This window comes from Amblyraja radiata, chromosome 16, assembly GCF_010909765.2.
Source record: "Amblyraja radiata isolate CabotCenter1 chromosome 16, sAmbRad1.1.pri, whole genome shotgun sequence".
NCBI lineage: Eukaryota > Metazoa > Chordata > Chondrichthyes > Rajiformes > Rajidae > Amblyraja > Amblyraja radiata.
The window spans coordinates 29,576,572-29,597,485 of record NC_045971.1 but is presented as its reverse complement, the minus strand read 5'-3'; the positions used below and the strand labels follow the sequence as shown (position 1 = coordinate 29,597,485).

Sequence of the window (20,914 nt, the reverse complement as noted above, 5' to 3'; positions counted from 1 at the left end):
ACCTAAAATTCTCTTAAATGCCACTATTGTATTTGCCTCCAGCAGCACGTTCCAGGCACTCACTGTCCTCTGTGTAAAATAAAACGTTCCCCTCACATCCCCTTTAAACTTTGCCCCTCTCACTTTCAAGCTATGCCCTCTGTCATTTGATTTTCACATCCTGTGAAAAATGCTCTGACTGTCTACCCTATCTATGCTTCTCATGAATTTATGTACTTCTGTCAGGTCTCCCTGCAACCGGCAGCGTTCCAGGGAAAACAATCCACGCCTGTACATTGACAGCCTTCCGCAAGTTAATTGAACCTGTAATTAATTTTCAGTGGCAGCACTTCGGGTGTTGCCTCCATCTGAGTTTTGTTCAGGAAGTTATGGTGATCTAAGAACTGGCCTCCATTTGCATGTCAATGGTCATTCACTCATTAAAATCTCATTCCTACATCTCATCTCGCTTGAGGAAAGGGTTTTGGCTCATCAAGCCTAGAGTCGTACAGCAAAGAAACAGACCCTTCAGCCCACATCGACCATGCTAAAGAGGACCCATATTAGCTTGTCCCAATTGCCTGCATTTGATCCATATCCCTGCAAACCTTTCCTATCCATGTACCTATCCAAATGTATTTTAGATGGTCTACTTGTATCTGCCTCAATCAATTCCTCTTGTAGCTCATCCCATATACCCACCACCCATCTGCTTGGAAAAGTTGTCCCTCAGATTCCTATTCAATTTAAATGGGGCATCTTAAGACAAAATATCAATTCCTAGAATTGTGAATCAGAAACAAAACATTCTGCAATACTGTAGCACAGCAGGTGAGTAAACATCTGAAAACAGAACAATTGGTGGTGTGTTTGAGAGATGCTCCCCACCAGCTGCTGCCAATTTCCAGCATCATCTATTTTTAATTGCAGAAGGACTATCAATCATCTGTGTGTGATTTCTGCCTTCCTATTCATCAGAAGTGAACATTTCCATTTTTTGGGATTCTGCAGGATATTTTCCATTTCCTGTTCCTGCTGAAAATCTTAAATAAGCTGGAAACGTAAACAGCGCCTGCAGACAGGAGGAGACAGTGTTAACCCTTCAAAGACTGCACAAGTATAAGAATGCTACAGTAATAAAAACTGACAATGCTAGAAAGACTCATGAGGGATTAGATAGGGTGAGTGCAGAGTAGGGGAATCAAGAGGATGTAGGTTTAAGGTGAGGTCAGAAGGTGAGAACTCCCCTATTCTACAACAAAATCTACTTTACAGTTCATCATTTTATGGGTTATAGGGGTAGAATTAGGCCATTCGGCCCGTCAAGTCTACTCTGCCATTCTATCTTTCCCTCTCAACCCCATTCTCCTGCCTTCTCCTCATAACCCCTGACACCAATACCAATGAATGAGAGGGGAAAGATTTAATAGGAACATGAAGGGCAACTGTTTCACACCAAGAGTGGTGGTTATATGGAACGGGCTGCCAGAGGAGATAGTTGAGGCAGGTACAATAGCAGCATTTAAAAAAACATTTGGACAAGTACATGGATAGGAAAGGCCAAATGCAGGCAGGCAGCATGTGGAGAAAGAATAACACTAAATGTTCCAGTTCCAAGACTCTTCAGATTTCCAGCACCTGTACTTGTGTTTGGTTTGCAATAATTGAGGTTGCGATAACATTTGCAGACTGCTTTATAAATTTTGTAACAGTATTTTTGAATTCTACATTAGAACAGCAGAGATTTGATTCTCTCTTTCAGAAAAATATGCAACCTTTGAGATTAGATCTATTTGGTGGACCTCCATCACACTATGGATGAGAATATTCCCACAGATACACTGAGATTCACAACTTCATAGATCAATTATTAACTGAATCTAGTTGTGCTTCAGATTGAAGTTCTTTTGTGCATTTGGTTTTGGTATTGGCTTATTATTATTTGTGCGTGAATAACTCAAACACTGAAAAACTCGAGGCACAAGAAACTGCAGATGCTGGAATCTTGAGTAACACACAAAGTGCTGGAGGAACTCAACGGGTCAGGCAGTACCTGGGGTGGGAATGGACAGATGATATTTAGGGTCAGGACCCCTTTATTGTTGTGTCCTTCCCTCAGGTTGATAGTGTTAAAGATCCGCCAACCTGCATATTCATGCACAGGGCTTAATGTAGAGCCCGGAGCTGTAACATTAGATAGACACAAAATGCTGGAGTAACTCAGCTGGACAGGCAGCATCTCTGGATAGATGGAATGGATGATGTTTTGGGTCGAGATCCTTCTTCAGACTGAATCAGGGGAGAGGGAGGTGCAGAGGGAAGGAAATGTGTGAAAACGAGACAATGGGGATGCAGATCAAGGAAAGTGTGGAATAGATCATTGTTAGCTGGGAGAAGGTAACAACAAAGCAAACAGAGATAAAATGTAAATGAGGACATTCGAACTAGTCGCAGAACTGGGAAGGGGCGAGGGATGGAAGGCAAAGGTTACTTGAAATTAGAGAAGTCATTCATACCGCTGGGGTGTAAGCTTCTCAAGCGAAATATGAGGTGTTTTCCCTCTAATTTGCGCTGGGCCTCACTCAGACAATGGAGGAGGCCCTGGACAAAATGGTCAGTGTGGGAATGGGAGAGGGAGGTAAAGTGTTGAGCAATCGGGAGATCAGGTATGTTTAGGGGAACTGAGCGGAGGTGTTCAGCGAAACGATTGCCAAGCCTGCGCTTGGTCTCGCCGACATATAGGAGCCCACACCCGGAACAGTGGAAACAGTGGATAGTAGGAGTAGCATTGGGGCAGCACTTAGAGACCCAATTCGATAAAACAAATAAAGTTTCTGCTGCCATGTCACCGGACATGGGTTGTGCAGTTGAGCTTCATCTAATACAGAGAATATTCTGCTCAGTGTCAGTTTATTCCTCCCAATCAGTCCATGCCTATGCTCCACTCAAACCTCCCATCCTGACTCATTTAAATCAGTGTAACTATCTATTATTTTGTTATGCTTGTCCAGTTTCCCCTAAATCTGTACGGTGTGTACCTCCTTTTGATGGCAAATTCAGGGCAACACTGCAGCACAACTAGTAGAGCTGCTGCCTCACAGAGCCAGAGGCCCGGGTTCAATCCTGATTTTGGGTGCTGTCTGTGTGGAGTTTGCTTGTGACCACGTTGGTTTCATCCGGGTACTCCAGATTCCTCCCCCATCCCAAAGATGTGCGAGTTTGTCGGTTAATTGCCCCTCTGTAAATTGCCCCTATTGGATGAGATCATGGGATAGCATAGAACCAGTGTGAATGAGTGATTGATAGTCATTGTAGACCCGATGGGCCGAAGGGCCTGTTTCCATATTTGCACTATTGTTGTTCAGAAGTCTCTTTTAGACTTCTTGACTGAAGTCTTAAATTGAAAGCTTAGGTTACGCTCATAGCTACAAAGGGAAATATCTCCTCCGAATTCATTCTATCAAAACATTGCAGAATTTTATAGGCCTCAGTTAGGTTTGTCCAGCTGCATTTTCGACAAAAAAGATCCTTTCCTGACATGTGCGCACATTCCCCTGGTCCTCCTCAGCACTGGCCCAATGTCTCCCTCATGCACGGCCATCTTGTTGCTGTTGGGACTCAGGCGGCGGCAGTCTTGTCTCTGGAGGGTTTGCGACAGGGATCGCAACAATCCAGTAATCTGTCCTCCAGTGGATTATTACTGTTGGCGAGGATCCACCCTGAGGGAATGGCCACGTTTCCAAGAGAGGGGGAGGCCACTGAGAGCAGCCCGGTTGGGGGGGGTTGCCGAGAACCAAGGAGGGAGGGCTGCCGAGAATGAAGGGGGACTAGGCGGGGGGGCTGATACCCGAGAAGATCTTCTGTGAGAAGATAAGACTGTTCGATGAATCTTTGTAACTTTGTTGGCACGAGAAACGCGGCCACTCTGTGCACGGTCTACTGAACGATTTTACTGGGTAAAATTGTATTGGCAATAACAAAGGATTTCACTGCATGTAGGTACATGTGATAATACGGAATCACTGAGAACTAAAGGGCCTGTCCCATTTGGGCGTCATTTGCGCGTCAGACAGATGATGCACAAAGATTTCGTACATCCCAAAATCCTGGGGCACCGCGCGTCACTGACTACGTCACCACGCACCTTGCGCGCGTTGTGTGTCGTGACGCATAAATGATGTAGCGTAAATTACACGCAAATGACGCCCAAGTGGGACAAGCCCTTAGCCTATAAACTCTTTCTTGGGAAGACGTGATTTAAGTCCCCTCCACTGCCACTGGAGAAGAGCTCTCGCTATTATCCATCAGTCACCTGGGCCAGGCTGCTACTGCTCTTGATGAGTTGCTGCAGCCTGAAGATGAGCTATCTGAACACAAAGCTGCTGGGAGCCATCCCTCACTGTTAGATCTAGCCTCTGCCACTGCTAGCTACCAATCACCACTAGCTTGCCTGCTGTCACCCCCAAGTACAGTGGGAGGGGCAGGAAAGCTAGCACTGAGGTGAAAACCCAGGTGACTGGACTTCACGTGATGCTTTGCTATTGATCAGCTGCATAAATTATTGGCATACTAATTTGGTTGCCCCTTGCATTTAAAAAATATATATAATAAGTATTCAAAAATATAAGCTCCCTGGTTGTTATAACATGATGATGATGATGATATTTTATTGTCACGTGTCCCTATGTACTGAGGCACAGTAACACATTTTGTTTTCCATACAATCCAGTAAAATCATACTGTAGATAAGCACAACCATATATTAGTACAAATGTTGTCTAGTTCCTTCGCTCCATAGATGCTGCCTCACCCGCTGAGTTTCTCCAGCATTTTTGTCTACCTTCGATTTTCCTGCATCTGCAGTTCCTTCTTAAACATAAGTACAAATGACTGTAGTGTAATACTGGCGCCACCGATCCTCCCCTCTGCAGCCATCTTGAAAACGGCCCTTAGTCCAGCGTCCGCCGCTGTTGCAGTGCTCCTCAATGGGACAATTTAGCCCAATATACGGGATGGCCCGGCTAATACGTGACAGTTGGCATCCCTAGCTGGCACCTTCATCCACGTGGCCCCCGGCCAGGTGCCAGATTAGGCCCAGTGGTCGATCGATGCAATCGGGAGCCGCGACAAAGAATGATGAACATTTGTGGGATTGTGTCTCAGAATGAGTCCTTCATTTCAGGTGTGGACGAAGAGGATGGATAAAAATTATACTACATCTGAACTGCTGAAGTTTATAGGAAGGAACTGCAGATGCTGGTTTAAACCGAAGATAAACACAAAATGCTGGAGTAATCTTGGGTCTCGACCTGAAGCGTCACCCATTCCTTTCTCCAGAGATGCTGCCTGCCTGTCCCACTGAGTTACAACAGCATTTTGTGTCTATCTTCTGATGACGTTTTTGTTTCGAACAGAGAAAATAGAACAGGCCCGTCAGCCCATAATATCAGTGCTGAACACGATGCAGACATTGTGGGCCGAAGGGCCGAACCTTGGGGCATTTGCCATGTTCTAAAAACAAAATTCAGCATCTAAGATGCAATATAATTATTATACACCCTCTGTCCACTCTAAAATTAAGGACTCGTTCTGAGAAATGTCTCCTCATTAACTCCCCAAATTTAGTCCACTTCTCCGGGGACATTTTGCTGGTTTTATAAGGTATTTCTTTGCTGATGTATATTTCAGCAGCTTTTTATTAACAACTAGCTTTCCTGGTAAATGGAGCTTTAGTAAATTTTAATGACCCTCTTAAGGTTCCATGAATAATATAGGAACTGCAGTAAAAGCCCAAATGCGGTATCTTGTTCTGTTCTCTGGTACTGGTTCAGTTACCGAGCCTTGCATTTCATTGCACCTTCAACATTACTCTAGCAGCACCGAGCCTCTGCCAGAAATTTAGGTTGAGTTTGAGTTTGAGTTTGAGTTTAGTTTGTTTTAGTTTTACTTGTAGTTTTGTTTTATTTTTATTTTTAGGTTTAGTTTAAGTGACAATTATTCCAGCCCTGTAACTGGGGTGATGTCAGGAGAAGCAGGAATCTGCTTTCTTTTGATCTCTCATAGAGTCATATAATTGTACAACATGGAGACAGGCCCTTTGGCCCAACTTGCCCACACCGGCAAACATGTCCCGTCTACGCTGGTCCCACCTTCCTGTGTTTGGCCCTTATCCCTCTAAACCTGTCCTATCCGTGTACCCGTCTAAATGTTTCTTAAACGTTGCGATAATACCTGCCTCAGCTACCTCCTCCTGCAGCTCGTTCCATACACATACTACCATTTGCGTGAAAAAGTTACCCCTCAGATTCTTATTAAATCTTTACCCCCTTACCTTAAACCTATGTCCCCTGGTTTTCGATTCCCCTACTCTGCGCAAGAGACTCTGTGCATCTACCCGATCTATTCCTCTCATGATTTTGTATACCTCTATAAGATCACCCCTCATTCACCTGTGCTCCAAGGAATAGAGTCCTAGCTTGTGCAACCTCTCCCTATAGCTCAGGCCCTCTAGCCCTGGCAACATCCTTGTAAATCGTCTCTACACCCTTTCCAGCTTTACAACATCTTTCCTATAAAATGTGCCCAAAACTGAACACAATACTCTAAATGCGGCCTCACCAATGACTTGTACAACTGCAACATGACCTCCCAACTTCTATACTCAGTGCTCTCACTGATGAAGACCAATGTGCCAAAAGCCTTTTTGACCACCCTATCTACATAAGATGCCACCTTCAAGGAACTATGTACCTGCACTCCTAAATCCCTCTGTTTACAACATTCCCCAGAGGCCCACCGTTCACTGTGTAGGGCCTGCCCATGTTAGACTTCTCAAAATGCAACACCTCACATTTTTCTGGACGAGGGGTTTCCTGAACTATTTTCAATGAAAATTAATTGGTCCTCTTTCCTCAAATTGCTCTACCTCGTCAAATTTGAAAAGATGTCTACCACTTACCGGGAACTGAATTAGCATTGTAAAGGGTGTTCTGGGAAAGCACGACTTTAAATCGACAGGGATAAAATTGACTGAGGCGGAGGAAGAAAATGATCGATTGTGTTTATCAAACAGACCTGAATTATCTTTAAAATTTGTCTGATAAAAGCAGTCATCCTTACCTTTGTGAAGTTGCTCATCTATATTTTAGGACTACACCATTAGGACTGAATATTTTGCCCAAGTTGCAGATTCTGTTGATCCTCTTCGAGTTAATCAATTAATTTTATTTTATTTTATGCTGGCTTGAGATGGCACTCTCTATCACAATGTGATACACAACATTCATTAACTGACTTTGTGAAACAGATTTTAAGGTATTTATAGTTTAATTGTGATACAAAAAGCCTTCAGGAAGAGGTTCAGGCTCATTTGCAATACTAGGCAAAAGGATCTGCAGATGCTGGAGTCTTCAGCAAAAACACAATCTGCTGGAAATTCTGAAGTCTGAAGAAGGGTCTTGACCTGAAACGTCGCCTATCCATGTTCTCTAGAGGTGGTGGCTGACCCGCTGAGTTACTCCAGCTCTTTGAGCTTTAGCCTTTTACCATACTATACCATTCCCTTTTATAAAGCACATTGTATTATCTGTACTAAACTAATCTCACCAATAGTTGTGATTACAGGATAAAATCAACTTTAGTGTTATCTGGCCTTGAATTGGGCGGCACAGTAGCAGTAGTAGTGGAGGAGTTGCCTTCAATTCTACATCACTCTATGATGTTAAATCTCTATCCCATGAACACAACACAAAGAACATGGCACAGTACAGAACAAGAATTGTCCCTTCGGCTCACGATGTCTGTGCCGAACATGACGCCAAGTTCATCACTTATTTACCTGCGCATAACTCATATCCTTCCATTCCCTGCATATCCATGTGTCTATCCAAAGGTTTTTTTTAAATGCCACTAACGTGTCTTCTTCACCCACCAATCCCAACCCCAATAACTTGCCCCGCACATCTTTACATTTTTCCCTTTTCACCTCAAAACTAATCCCTCTTTAATTTTTCCATCCTGTGAAGAAGGTTCTGACTGTCTGCCCCATCTATGCCTCTCATAATTTAATGTACATCTATCAGGTCTCTCCGCAACCTCTGACGTTCCAGAGAAAACAATCCAAGTCTGTGTCAGTATTGATACAGAGAGCATTGATCCATGTATTGGAGCACACACAAGCCATGATAAAGGAGCAGACCACTTCACAAGCTGCCCCCTCACCCAAGTTTAGTTTAGTTTAGTTTAGAGATACAGCATGGGAACAGGCCCTTCCACCCACCGATTCCACTCCGACCCACGAACATCGTACATTAGTTCCACCCTACACACTAGGGACAAATTGTAGAGGCCAATTAACCGACAAACCTGTACGTCTTTGGAATGTGGGAGGAAACCGGAGCACCCGGAGGAAACCCACGTGGTCACAGGGAGAACGTACAAACTCCGTACAGACAACACCAGTAGTCAGGATCGAACCCGGGTCTCTGGCGCTGTAAAGCAGCGACTCTACCATTGCGCCATCGTGTTGTACAGTTATCTCTCCCAACAGTAAGGGGACCACTGATGTCAATATTGCCCTCAGTAACCACCATAGAAACCACAGACCTGAAGTGAACGTAACATCTTTATTCCTGAGGGACTGCCCAAGAAAGAAAGATATGACCTCATATTTAATACTGTCACAAACTAGCCATTTTGTTATAAGTACATAAAAGTTCCATAATTGGTGGTGTCCCATGGGGTGAAACAGGAAGCCATTGAATGCAGATTCTCATATTCTGGATAGAGTGGATGTGAAGAGGATGTTTCCACTTGTGGAAGAGTCTAGGACAGAGGTCATAGCCTCAGAATAAAAGAACGTACCTTTAGAAAGGAGATGAGGAGGAATTTCTTTAGTCAGAGGGTGGAGAATTCATTGCCACAGACGCCCGTGGAGGTCAAGTCAATGGATATTTTTAAGGCGGAGGTTGACAGATTCTTCATTAGTACTGGTGTCAGGGGTTATGTGGAGAAGGCAGGAGAATGGGGTTGAGAGGGAAAGATTGATCAGCCATGATTGAATGGAAGAGTTGATTTGATGGGCCGAATGGCCTAATTCTGATCCTTTGACTAATGAACACTAATCTTCTCAGCGTGATCCATTAAAGTTCCCGATGTTGGGGGAGTCCAGAACCAGGGGCCACAGTTTAAGAATAAGGGGTAAGCCATTTAGAACGGAGATGAGGAAACACTTTTTCTCACAGAGAGTGGTGAGTCTGTGGAATTCTCTGCCTCAGAGGGCAGTGGAGGCGGGTTCTCTGGATGCTTTCAAGAGAGAGCTAGATAGGGCTCTTAAAAATAGCGGAGTCAGGGGATATGGGAAGAAGGCAGGAACGGGGTACTGATTGGGGATGATCAGCCATGATCACATTGAATGGCGGTGCTGGCTCGAAGGGCCGAATGGCCTACTCCTGCACCTATTGTCTATTGTCTATTGTCTAAAGAGCGGGCGCAGTGATGTTGGTTACTGGGTGCGTACTGCTGGCAGGATTGTCAGTCGGATATTCTCCCTGTGTGGCCCTGTGGCCACTATTAACAGGATTCAAAAACAACTGCTGGAAGAACTCAGCCCGTCACTTTCCATCTGATCTCAGGAAGGGTCATTGATACAAAATGCTAACTGGTTTGTCCATCCACAAATGTGAGTTTGACCAGCATCTTTATTTTACCTTTCAAATCCAGTGCCTGCAGCTCTTATTTCTTTTCCATTGAAAGGTTCAATTCCAGTTAAGCTGCAAGAGAGAAATTCATAAGCAGAATCAGTGAATTATTTTTGTCTCACTAAATAACGCATGACTTTTTCGAGCTGCATGAGTGTGCAAGCTGATCTGTATAGATATGCTGGTTTTATGCAAGGCCATGTGAGAAATTGGACTCACACATGATTGCACCACAAGGCCACACATAGAGGAAATAACAGTAAAAAAAATCAAGATGCAGAGCTCTTTTGACACAATGTAATTTTAAATAAGTCTCTGCATGTGCTCTTTCTAAGCTGGTTATTGTTACGACAGTCAGAGGTATCTTAAAATGGTCCCGTGCCTCAAGGTGTTCTGAATCGATGCAGAATGAAAGGGAAACACTTTGATGGCTGTCAGAGAATTATTTCATGTAGAGTATCGCTGCTGTGCCTTCAGCACACATTCCCTAAATCTCAGCCCGGGATTCAGGAATTAGGCTCAGGAAATACAGAGGACTGGGCAAGGTGAAACAGTAGTACCAAACCAGGGAACGGCAACCGTTTTCCTTCTTACATTTAAAACATTGTTTGAATGCGGGCGAGTGGATGCTTGCACAAATTAATTAGAGTGAGATATAGTACGTGTGTGAGGTAGAGTGAGATCTCGTATGGGAACATCCCTTTGGGCCACCAGGGCTTTGCTGACCCTCGGTCACCCGATCATACAGTAATCCTATATTAAACTAATCCAACTTTATTCTCTTGATACTGTCATCAATTGCACCAGATTCTATCAGTCAGCTACGCACAAGGCCATTTAAACTACCAACCCGCACATATTTGGCATGTGGGGGGAAACTAGAGCACCTGGAGAAAACCCATGCAATCACAGGAAGAACGTGCAAACTGCACACTGACAGGCCCCGAGGTTAGGATTGTACCTGGGTCTCCGGAACTATGAGGCAGTGGCTCTCTCAGCTGCGCCACAGTGTCACCACAAGTTGTCTTAAAGCAAAGATAACGTTCCATTGCAGATAGCGAGGAGATATTTGGGAGGTGTGTAAAATTGGCTTACTTCAGACTTTAGAGATACAGCACGGAAACAGGCACTTCGGCCCACCAAGTCCCGTCGACCAGCGACCAACCCCGTGCACTAGCACTATCCTACACACCAGGGACAATGTTTACAATTTACAGAAGCCAATTAGCCTACAGATCTGAACGTCTTTGGAGTTGTGGGAGGAAACCGGAGCAGCTGGAGAAAATCCACGTGATCACGGGGAGAACGTACAGACTCCGTACCGACAGCACTCGTAGTCAGGATTGAACCCGGATCACTGGCGCTGTAAGGCAGTGACTCTACCGCTGCGCCACCGTGCTGCCCAACGATTGATCATTTGGCAACAATAACTTCGGCATTTTCATTTCCCCGCTCCAATCCCTCAACCTCCCTAAATTCAAACCTCCCCCCAGACAGGGAACAGGTGTATTTTATCCAACCTGCTTCTCTGCCAATTGTTCAGATCAGGGACTTACAGAAAGGTCGGCCGCTCTTGCACTTGTTTATAAAAAGCTATCCTGACATGAAGCTACATTTGGTTATGCATTTTCGTTAGAATTGGTAACAGCGGGTCACAGTCTGTCAAACCTTGTCCCATTTTGTTTCAAGCCTGTGATCTTGATGTTGAAGTGAATCTACCTTCCCTTTGTGTGACAAGGTTGCATTGAAAGTGTTGTAAGTTGCATCTCATAATTTACCAGCTGGGCTTTATGATTAGAACATATAATCCTCTGACATTTTCGTCACCTCCAACGGGATCCCACTACTGGCCACATCTTCCCATCTCCACCCTTTGTGCTTTCCGTAGAGACCGTTCCCTCCGCAAGTCCCTGGTCAACTTGTCCCTTCCCACCTAAACCACCCCCTCCTCAGGTACTTCCTCTGCAACTGCAAGAGATGTAACATCTGTCCCTTTACCTCCCCCCTCGACACCATCCAAGGACCCCGACAGTCTTTTCAAGTGAGGCAGAGGTTCACTTGCACCTCCTCCAACCTCATCCACTGTATCCACTGTTCCAGGTGTGGACACCTGTACATCGGCGAGGCCAAGGCAGGCTCAACGATCGTTTCGCTGAACACCTCTGCTCAGTCCACCTAAACCTACCTGATCTCCTGGTTGCTCAACAGCTTAATTCCCCCTCCCATTCCCAATCTGGCTTTTCTGTCCTGGGCCTCCTCCACTGTCAGAGTGAGACCCAGCGCAAATTGGAGCAACAGCACCTCATATTTCGCTTGGGTAGCTTACACCCCAGCGGTATGAACATTGACGTCTCTAAATTCAAGTAGCCCTTGCTTTCCCTCTCTCTCCATCCGTCCCTTCCCAGTTCTCCCACCAGTCTTACTGTCTCCGACTGCAATCTACATCTGTACCGCCCACTCCCCTGACATCAGTCTGAAGAAGGGTCTTGACCCAAAACATCACCCATTCCTTCTCTCCAGAGATGGAGCCTGTGTAGACAGCATTTTGTGTCTACCTTCAATTTAAACCAGCATCGGCAGTTCTTTCCTACACGAGCTTTATGATTACTTTTGCAAAAGGTTCATCTCATTTTTATGGACACCTGTGCTGAACTCTGTGACTAGAATTGTCTATGAGCGCTACTGGAAATCATGTTACCACAGGCAACATATTTGATTTTCTTTAAAGTTCCATCCAACTAATGATGAAGGTGTAACATAAGGGAGAGTATTTCAGCTAAATATCACTAAACAGGTAACTTAAGCCCATTCTTAAAATCGGTCTTTCTGTTCTGGAGAAAACTGAGTGATATGTTTAGTTTAGTTTAGTTTAGAGCTACAGTTGGAAACAAGCCCTTCGGCCCACCGAGTCCGTGCTGAGCCAGCAACCAGCGTACACTATCACACTAATGACAAGTTACAATCTTTACCAAAACCAATTAACCTACAAACCTGTATGTCTTTGGAATGTGTGAAGAAACCGGAGCATCCGGAGAAATCCCATGTGGTCATGGGGAGAACGTACAACCTCTGTGCAGACTGCATCCGTAGTCAGGATCAAACCTGGGTCCCTGGTGCTGTAAGGCAGCAACTCTACAGCTGTGCCACGGTGCTGCCGTGTGAAATGAAACAGGAAGAAATCCTTTGGATGAAATCATGAGTGATGGTGCTTCCTTATTTTCAACCACCACTTTAACGTTCCTACCAGAAGAAGTTGGGCATATTTCTGAGTCAATGTCCAATTGCTGATCCGTGTTCAATTTCTGATCAATGTTCATGTTCTGGAGGTTGCATCAACGGAGCAGCAATGGAATTGGCTTCCATTCACAGTTGATACCAAAGCAGAAACAAGTGGCCAATTGTTGGATGGGGTGCTTTGGGCCAACAGCTAGTTTTGCATAGACATCCGGTCTGAAGAAGGGTCTCGACCCATAACCTCACCTATTCCTTTTCTCCTGAGATGCCCCATGACTCACTGAGTTACTCCAGCATTCTGTGTCTATCTTCGGTATAAACCAGCATCTGCATCCTACGCAGTTAGTTGTGCATGTTGGTTTGGACGCAATGCTGAACCACAACAGGGCATGACACTAATTACACTGCGTTTCATTTTCAGGGTGTCGAACATTGTTACTACCATGGGGAAATCAGAGGACTCTCCAACTCATTTGTGGCCATGTCAACATGCCACGGACTGAAGTAAGTACAGAGGCTTAAAAAATGTCCCTCATTTTGAACGGACATTGGTTCAGATATTTGTGCGGCAGAAAATGTAGAAGTGCTGAGGGCGGGCGGACGGGTGGTGAGGAGGAGACGGGCGGGGGTCTAATTGAAGGAGGAGACGGACGGGGGTCTAATTGAAGTGGATATCAGAATCTCATTTAATTTTACTTTGTTTCTTCACCATTAAGAGATGAAGAAACTTGTGGTGAAAGGCCACGATAATTCATAAAGGTTTGAGGGAAATAGGAGTGACAGTATTGACACATAGGTGTAGCTGCGAGAGAATAATGGGATATGGAGCAGGGACAGATGACGGTGAGGGGGAGAGAGGGCACGAAGGGAGTTATGCCCATGTCCCACTTAGGAAACCTGAACGGAAACCTCTGGAGACTAGTTATTGGGAAGACAGTAATGGGGGAGAATTAGACTAGACCGTGGAAACAGACCCCCGTATCTTTGGAGGATGCTGGAGAAAACCCACGCCATCACAGGGAGAACGTACACACTCCGTACAGCCAGCATCTGTAGTCAGGATCGAACCCGGGTCTCTGGCGCTGTAAGGCAGCAACTCTACCGCTGCACCATTGTGCCACCCTCCGATCACTGATTTCTTTAGCGATTGGGGATGGGAATGAATGGTGGGAATACAGCTGCTGTGGGAAGAGATCTGCATGAAGAGCTGAGGACTAGCATTGCTGGTCCTCCGTGCCTATAGTTTGTAGCTGACATCTATGTGAGTTTGAGCAGTCCTAAGGAGAGAGTGACAAGTAGATGAATGACAACAGTTGGCTGCTAGAAGCATAAGTGGAGAAAGTGAAGGCGACTGATGACAGCCAGAAAAAACACTCCTATGCAGCAGAGTGACCAAAGATCTACCAGCACTAAGAGCTGAGACTCAACGAGCATGAAACCCACATCCAACTCACACCGTATGTGGCAGAAGGCACAATCAACACACATCATTCTGCAAGATAATTTCAAAGGAGGGCCTCACAAACCGGGGAAACATGCATCACCTCAGGTAGACCACACTTAGAGAGGCCGCACTTGGAGTATAGTATTCAGTTTTAGTCACCATGCTGTAGAGAAGATGCCATGAAGCTGGAAAGAGTGCAGAGAAGATTTACGAAGATGTTGGACTTGTTTGAACAGGCTAGGACTTTCTACATTGAAGAGTGAGGGGTAATCTTATAGAGGTGTATAAAATCATGAGGGGAAGGGATAGGGTGAATGCACAGATACTTTATCACAGGGTGGAGGAAACAAGAACCAGGGGACATAGGTTTATGGTGAGAGGGGAAAGATTTAATTGGAACCTGAGACTTTATCACACAGGTGGGTACATGGAACAAGCTGCCAGAGGAAATAACTGAGGCAGGTACAAACTTCTTCTTCTTGCGTATGGCGTGCACAGCCTAAAGTTGTGGGTCAAGGGGAGACACCCATGCCAGGACAGTATCAGTTACTGGGTGGATGGCTTTGATGCCCTCAAGGAAAAGCCTCAGTGGGCAGTCATTCACGATGTGTAGCATGGTCTGGTCTGGATGTCCGCAGTCGCAAACAGGGCTGTCTGTCATCCCCCACTTATGCAGGTGATGGGCTGTTCTTGCATGGAGGGCGCGAATTCTGTTCAGGGTTCGCCATTGCTTGCGATGGAGGTCAAAACCCGGTGATTTCACTATGGGGTCTGTGAAACAAACAAATATATGTAGTATTTTAGTGTCACTTTTGACCATGCAGGTACAATAAGAACATTCTTAAAAACATTTGGATTGGTACATACAAAGATAGACATAAAATGCTGGAGTAACTCAGCGGGGCAAGCAGCATCTCTGGATGAAAGGAATGGGTGGCGTTTCGGGTCGAGACCCTTCTTCAGACAGAGAGTCAGGGGAGAGGGAGACACAGAGATAAGGAAGGGTAAGGCGTGAAAACAAGACATCAAAGGAGATGAGGGACAGTGAGTGAGAATGTTGCTGAACTCTCGTCGGATAGAGGAGGAGAACTTCTTCAAAGTAGACACACCTTGAGGAGATTTCGCAGTGGAGCAGACAAAATGTGTAGGAAGGAACTGCAGATGCTGGTTTACACTAAAGATAATCACAAAATGCTGGAGACACTGAGTTACTCCAGCATTTTGTGTCTATCTTCGGTGTAAACCAGCATCTGCAGTTCCTTCCTACATATTTGGATTGTTCAGTTCAGTTTTATTTGTCATATGTAGGTTAACACAGTGTCAACTGGTACAATGAAATGTGTTTGACAAGACAACGGGTCACCTCAGCAATGATATTACAAGGATAAAAATAAGATAAAATAAGATAAGATAAAAGTGACATTGGTAGGCAAAAGAATAATAAATAAAATAATCAACATATATGATGTGTTTATGAGTTCAGAAGCCTGATGGTGCATCTGTAGACGTTTGTGAGGATGCTGGCATTCATGCCAAACTTCCTCAGTCTTCTCAGGAAATAGAGCCGCTGGCGGGCTTTCTTTGCTATTGTATCCGTGTGCAGTGTCCAAGAGAGGTCCTCATTGCTACATAGATAGGAAACATTTTGAGGGATTTGGGCCAAACACAGGCAAATGGAACTAACTTAGATGGGGTATCTTGGACAGCATGGGTGAGTTGGTCCAAAGGTCTGTTTCCGTCATGTATGACTCTACAACTCTATGACTGCATGATCACGAATGAGGCTTGTTTCTATCTTGTTTAACCCAAGCAGATGTGAATGTATCAGAGAGTGCACAACTAACACTGTAGAATAAGAACACAAACCGAGAGAGACATTTGAGTGTTGGTCCATCTACCAAGCACATGTTGACTAGACAGTTAATTGGAATTTTGTTTTCTTTCTGTTGCCCTCCATTATTAAAGAAGGGGTGTAATGTATCTGCCTCATGTAATATCAATCCATAGACAATATTGTTTTGAAGATATCATCCGTTCAAGGAACAGGTCATTGGGTTTGCCGCGGGTTAGTGTTGCAACAGTGCTTGAAGACAGAAAGTTCCAGAAGCAGTATAGTCCTAGAGTAGACTAATAAAGCATTGGAAGGAGGCCCTTTGGCCTAACTCAACCATGATGACCAAGATGCCAATCTAAACTAATCTTATTTGTCAGCATTTGTTCATTTCCCTTCCCTGGTAAAAAAAAAAGCTCTGTGCATTCACCTGATCTATGCCCCTCATGATTTTGTACATCTCTATATGTTCACCCCTCATCCTTCTGCACTCTAAGGAATAAAGTCTTTGCCTGTCCATCTTTTCACTGTAACTCAGGCCCTCAAGTTCTTGAATCATTCCTGTAAATCTCCTTTGAGCTCTTTCCAGCTTTGTGATGTGTTTCCTGTCGCAGGGTGACCGACACCCTGTATGCAGACTGTACACAATTTCACAGTCACAGTGGCGCCATGGTAGAGTTACTGCCTTACAGCGAATGCAGCGCTGGAGACCCGGGTTCGATCCCGATTACGGGTGCTGTCTGTACGGAGTTTTTTACATTCTCCCCGTGACCTGCGTGGGTTTTCTCCGAGATCTTCGGTTTCCTCCCACATTCCAATACATACAGGTCTGTAGGTTAATTAGTAAATGTAAAAATTGTCCCTAGTGGGTGTAGGATAGTGTTAATGTGCGGGGAATGCTGGTCAGCGCGGACCCGGTGGGCCGAAGGGCCTGTTTCCGTGCTGTATCTCTAAACTAAACTAAACTGAACAAAACAATGCTCAAGGTCCAGCTCGCTCCAATGTCTTGTAAGATGGCAACATAGAGCTCCACCTCCTACATCAATGCCCTGAGGCGTCTTCACCAGCCTGTCTACGCACGATGCCACATTCAGGAAACTGAAAGTATAGTTGGGAAGAAAACAACTAATGATACTGAGTAGCTCTGTCAAGCTTCTCAAGTTTGCGGATGACACAACCCTGATTGGACTGATCCAGGATGGGGAGGAATCTGCCTATGGACAGAAAGTGACACAGCTGGCGTCCTAGTGCCATTGCAACGACCTAGAGCTCAATGCTCTTAAGACAGTGGAATTGACTATAGACTTTAGGAGAGCTCCCCCTCCGCTTACCCCACTCACCATCAACAACACCCCAGTCATGTCTGTGGAGTCTTTTAAGTTCCTGGGAACCATCATCTCCAAGGAGCTTAAGTGGGGGGCTACCATCGACACCACAGTCAAAAATGCACAACAGAGGATGTACTTCCTACAGAAGCTGAGGAAGCACAATCTGCCACAGGCAATGATGGTCTAATTCTACACGGCCATCGTAGAGTCTGTTCTCACCTTCTCCATCATGGTCTGGTTTGGCTCAGCCACCAAGCACGACACCTGGAGGCTGCAGCGAATCGTCCGATCAGCAGAGAAAGTTATTGGCTGCAACCTTCCCTCCATTGATGAACTGTACACGGCAATGGCCAGGAAGCGAGCGGGTAAGATCATCTCTGACCCCTCTCACCCTGGCCACAAACTCTTTGAATCACTTCCATCTGGAAGGCAACTTGGACTGTCAAAGCTGCCACCGTAGACATAAAAACAGCTTTTTTTCCACAAGTAGTAGCTCTACTCAATAGCCAAAAATCTGTAGCCTCCTTTTGCTCTGATATTTTGTTTGGTTCACATGTTTGGTCAATGGCGTTTTATTATTAATGTTTAGTGTTTTATGTGTCATTCGTAACTGTTACTGTATGTCATGTTGTCACTTTATGGTTGATGTTACCATTTCCAGTGTCTTAAAGAATTATATAAGGTTGGATACTGTGAGAGTTTTTAAGTGGCGGTCACATGTTGATAGATTGGGGTAACTTACTTGGAGATTACTTGAGTAAATAAGACCGATCACATCTGGTGGGGTCCACTACTATTTTAAACAAAATATGGATAGCAAGAAGAAACCTCCAAACTCCAGGAAGGTCATGGATGGGCAAGGGAGCAAAGAAGTGGGAAGTGGAATTGAGTCCATATGAGTGTGAGAAGATAGGATACTGAACAGTGTAGAGGAAAGTGGGATCTTTGAGGCAATTGCTCATTGATCTGTGAATGTAGCAGAATGTGGTGGAGCAGGGAAGTAAGGGGATGCATTGATGCTTACAGTGCATAATAATAACACTAGAACTTCAGAATACACATGTGCGTCCAGTCAGAGAGGGTGCGATTGGGTTACAAGATGCCACAAGGCCTGGAAGTAGTTATGAGGAAAAGTAGTTTTGCATTTGTATTTTGGTTTAAGTATGTGTATGTCCAAGTGTTTGGAGTTGTCAGAGGTCTACATTGGGTGAATAGAAACATCCAATTTGCTAAGCTAAGTGGTCAGAAGAGTTTGAGGAGAGCTGAGAATTCTTTTCACTGGAAGTGTAATAGTGTTCTGAATCTCACTGCTTGGGAGGGTAGTTGAAGCAGAAACCCTCAAAGGTAGTTCAAAACTACCTGGATAAGCACTTGATCTGTTGAAATCTGCCGGAATACAGACCACAAGCTGAGAAGTAGGATCAGTCAGCGAAGTTAATTCTTGGCTGCCATGATCACCATGGGCCGAATGGCCTCCTCCTGTGCCAGAAATTGCTTTGAATGTATCACATGCAGTCCAAGGAAAGGCAGGCAGTGCAGGATGGGGTGGGGTTGGGTGTGGCTGGGAGGGATGGATGCGGAGTCGGTGCTGGTGAGGGTAGGGGTGTGGGTTAGGTGCTGTTGGGGAGATTGCAATTAAAGGTTTGGAGATTAAGTATATCTTGAAAAATTATGAATATATTTTACTTAGACTTTCCAATATATATTGAACTAATCCTTATTTTTTAATTCCTTATCTCAAGTGGTGTATTTTATGATGGGAACTACACTTATGTTATTGAACTAACAGACAACAAGACTGATCAGGTAAGCCCAGGCATTTAATTTACCATTTGGATAACTTTACCCAGTCATCTGGCGGTGTGCTCATGTGCATCACTGGAGAGAGGGGCATCAATGGAAGTTCAAAAAGCTGCCAACTACATTGTTAGAATAACCCTTGCAATGGTGAGAGTAGAGAGTACTTGAGTGGAAGATTCACTGTCCAAACTACATAAAGGGCCTGTCCCACTGTACAAGGTAATTCAAGAGTTCTCCCGAGTTCCCCTGATTCGAACTCAGAGAATTACGGTAATAGCCGCTCGTAGGTACTCGGGGCTCTCGTGGACATTTTTCAACATGTTGAAAAAACTTCATGAGCTTACCGCGTTTCCCGAGTACCTGCCGTTAGCGTTATGAGCCGCTAAGAGACGTCCTGAGCACGGGAGAGCTCTTGGGTAAACTCGTATAGTGGGACAGGCCCTTTAGGATGTACAGCTCTTTGAGACCTCATGGAAAAGAGGCAAACAGCACACTAGGTTTCTTTATGTCTAGTTAACGAGACAAAGCCCCATTCTAGAATAAATATGATTGATGACCCTCGGACTATCTTTGATCGCATATTACTGGCTTAACTTTGCACTAAACGTTATTCCCTTATCATGTATCTATACACTGCATATGGCTCGATTGTAATCGTGTATTGTCTTTCCGCTGACTGGTTAGAGAGCAACAAAAGCTTTTCACTGTACCTTGGTACACGTGACAATAAATTAATCTGAACTAAAGGAATTTTATCTGTACATTTCATTCAGAGTGGAGCTGTTCTTAAGCATTTCCTAGGGTGGTGATTTCTTGTTTGAGATTGTGGCCTTCAGAAAAATTCATAGACCATTTAATTGAAAAGTACAAAATTCTTATGGGGCTGGAGAGGATAGATGTGAATGTGTAGAAACCGGCAGGGGCTGGTTTATTTTAATCTATATATTGATGATCTGTCTTAGTGTCTGTAATAAGGTAAAATATCTAATAATAATAATAATAAATTTTATTTATGGGCGCCTTTCAAGAGTCTCAAGGACATCTAGGGCATATTATTACAGAACAAATGACAGATGATGAGGATATTTATAGGCAACGACGCATGCTGTATGTACAGGCAAATATTCTCTTGCGTAAATTTGGTGCGTGTGCAGGTGTGGTGAAGATGTCGTTATTTAGAGCATACTGCACACCACTCTACACTGCGCACCTGTGGTCGAACTATGGAAAGACAAGTTTGCAGAGACTAAAGGTGGCATTTAACGATGCCATGAGAACACTGCTAAGGAAACCTAGATGGTGTAGTTCCAGTAATATGTTTGTGGCTGCAGGAGTCAGTACTTTAGAAGCTATCCTAAGAAATCACATGTATAAATTCATTTGCAGGATAAATTACTCTAAAAATGTAATTATTGTGGCCTTGTCAAACATAAGGGTTAGCACTACACGCTACGAATCCCAGCTGTGGAGACACTGGTATCGTTGTCTCGTTGTAGGACATTGATCATTCTTTTAATCAGGATTGTTAACTTATGTATTGTGTTTTTAAAGATATATAATTTATGATGCTTTTATAAGTGATATACTAAGATTTTATATG

General features: G+C 44.5%; 1 protein-coding gene across 2 annotated transcripts in view; it reads left to right on the top strand.

Moving 5' to 3' along the window:
• The window catches only part of adam11 (ADAM metallopeptidase domain 11), a 140,530-nt gene that overhangs the window by 40,744 nt on the left and 78,872 nt on the right, over nucleotides 1–20,914 (top strand). For both annotated transcript variants that reach the window (XM_033035391.1, XM_033035390.1), the window contains exons 5-6: nucleotides 13,333–13,415; nucleotides 19,257–19,320. In XM_033035391.1, the coding sequence (XP_032891282.1) occupies nucleotides 13,333–13,415; nucleotides 19,257–19,320 (147 nt within the window). The remainder of the gene's footprint in view (nucleotides 1–13,332; nucleotides 13,416–19,256; nucleotides 19,321–20,914) is intronic.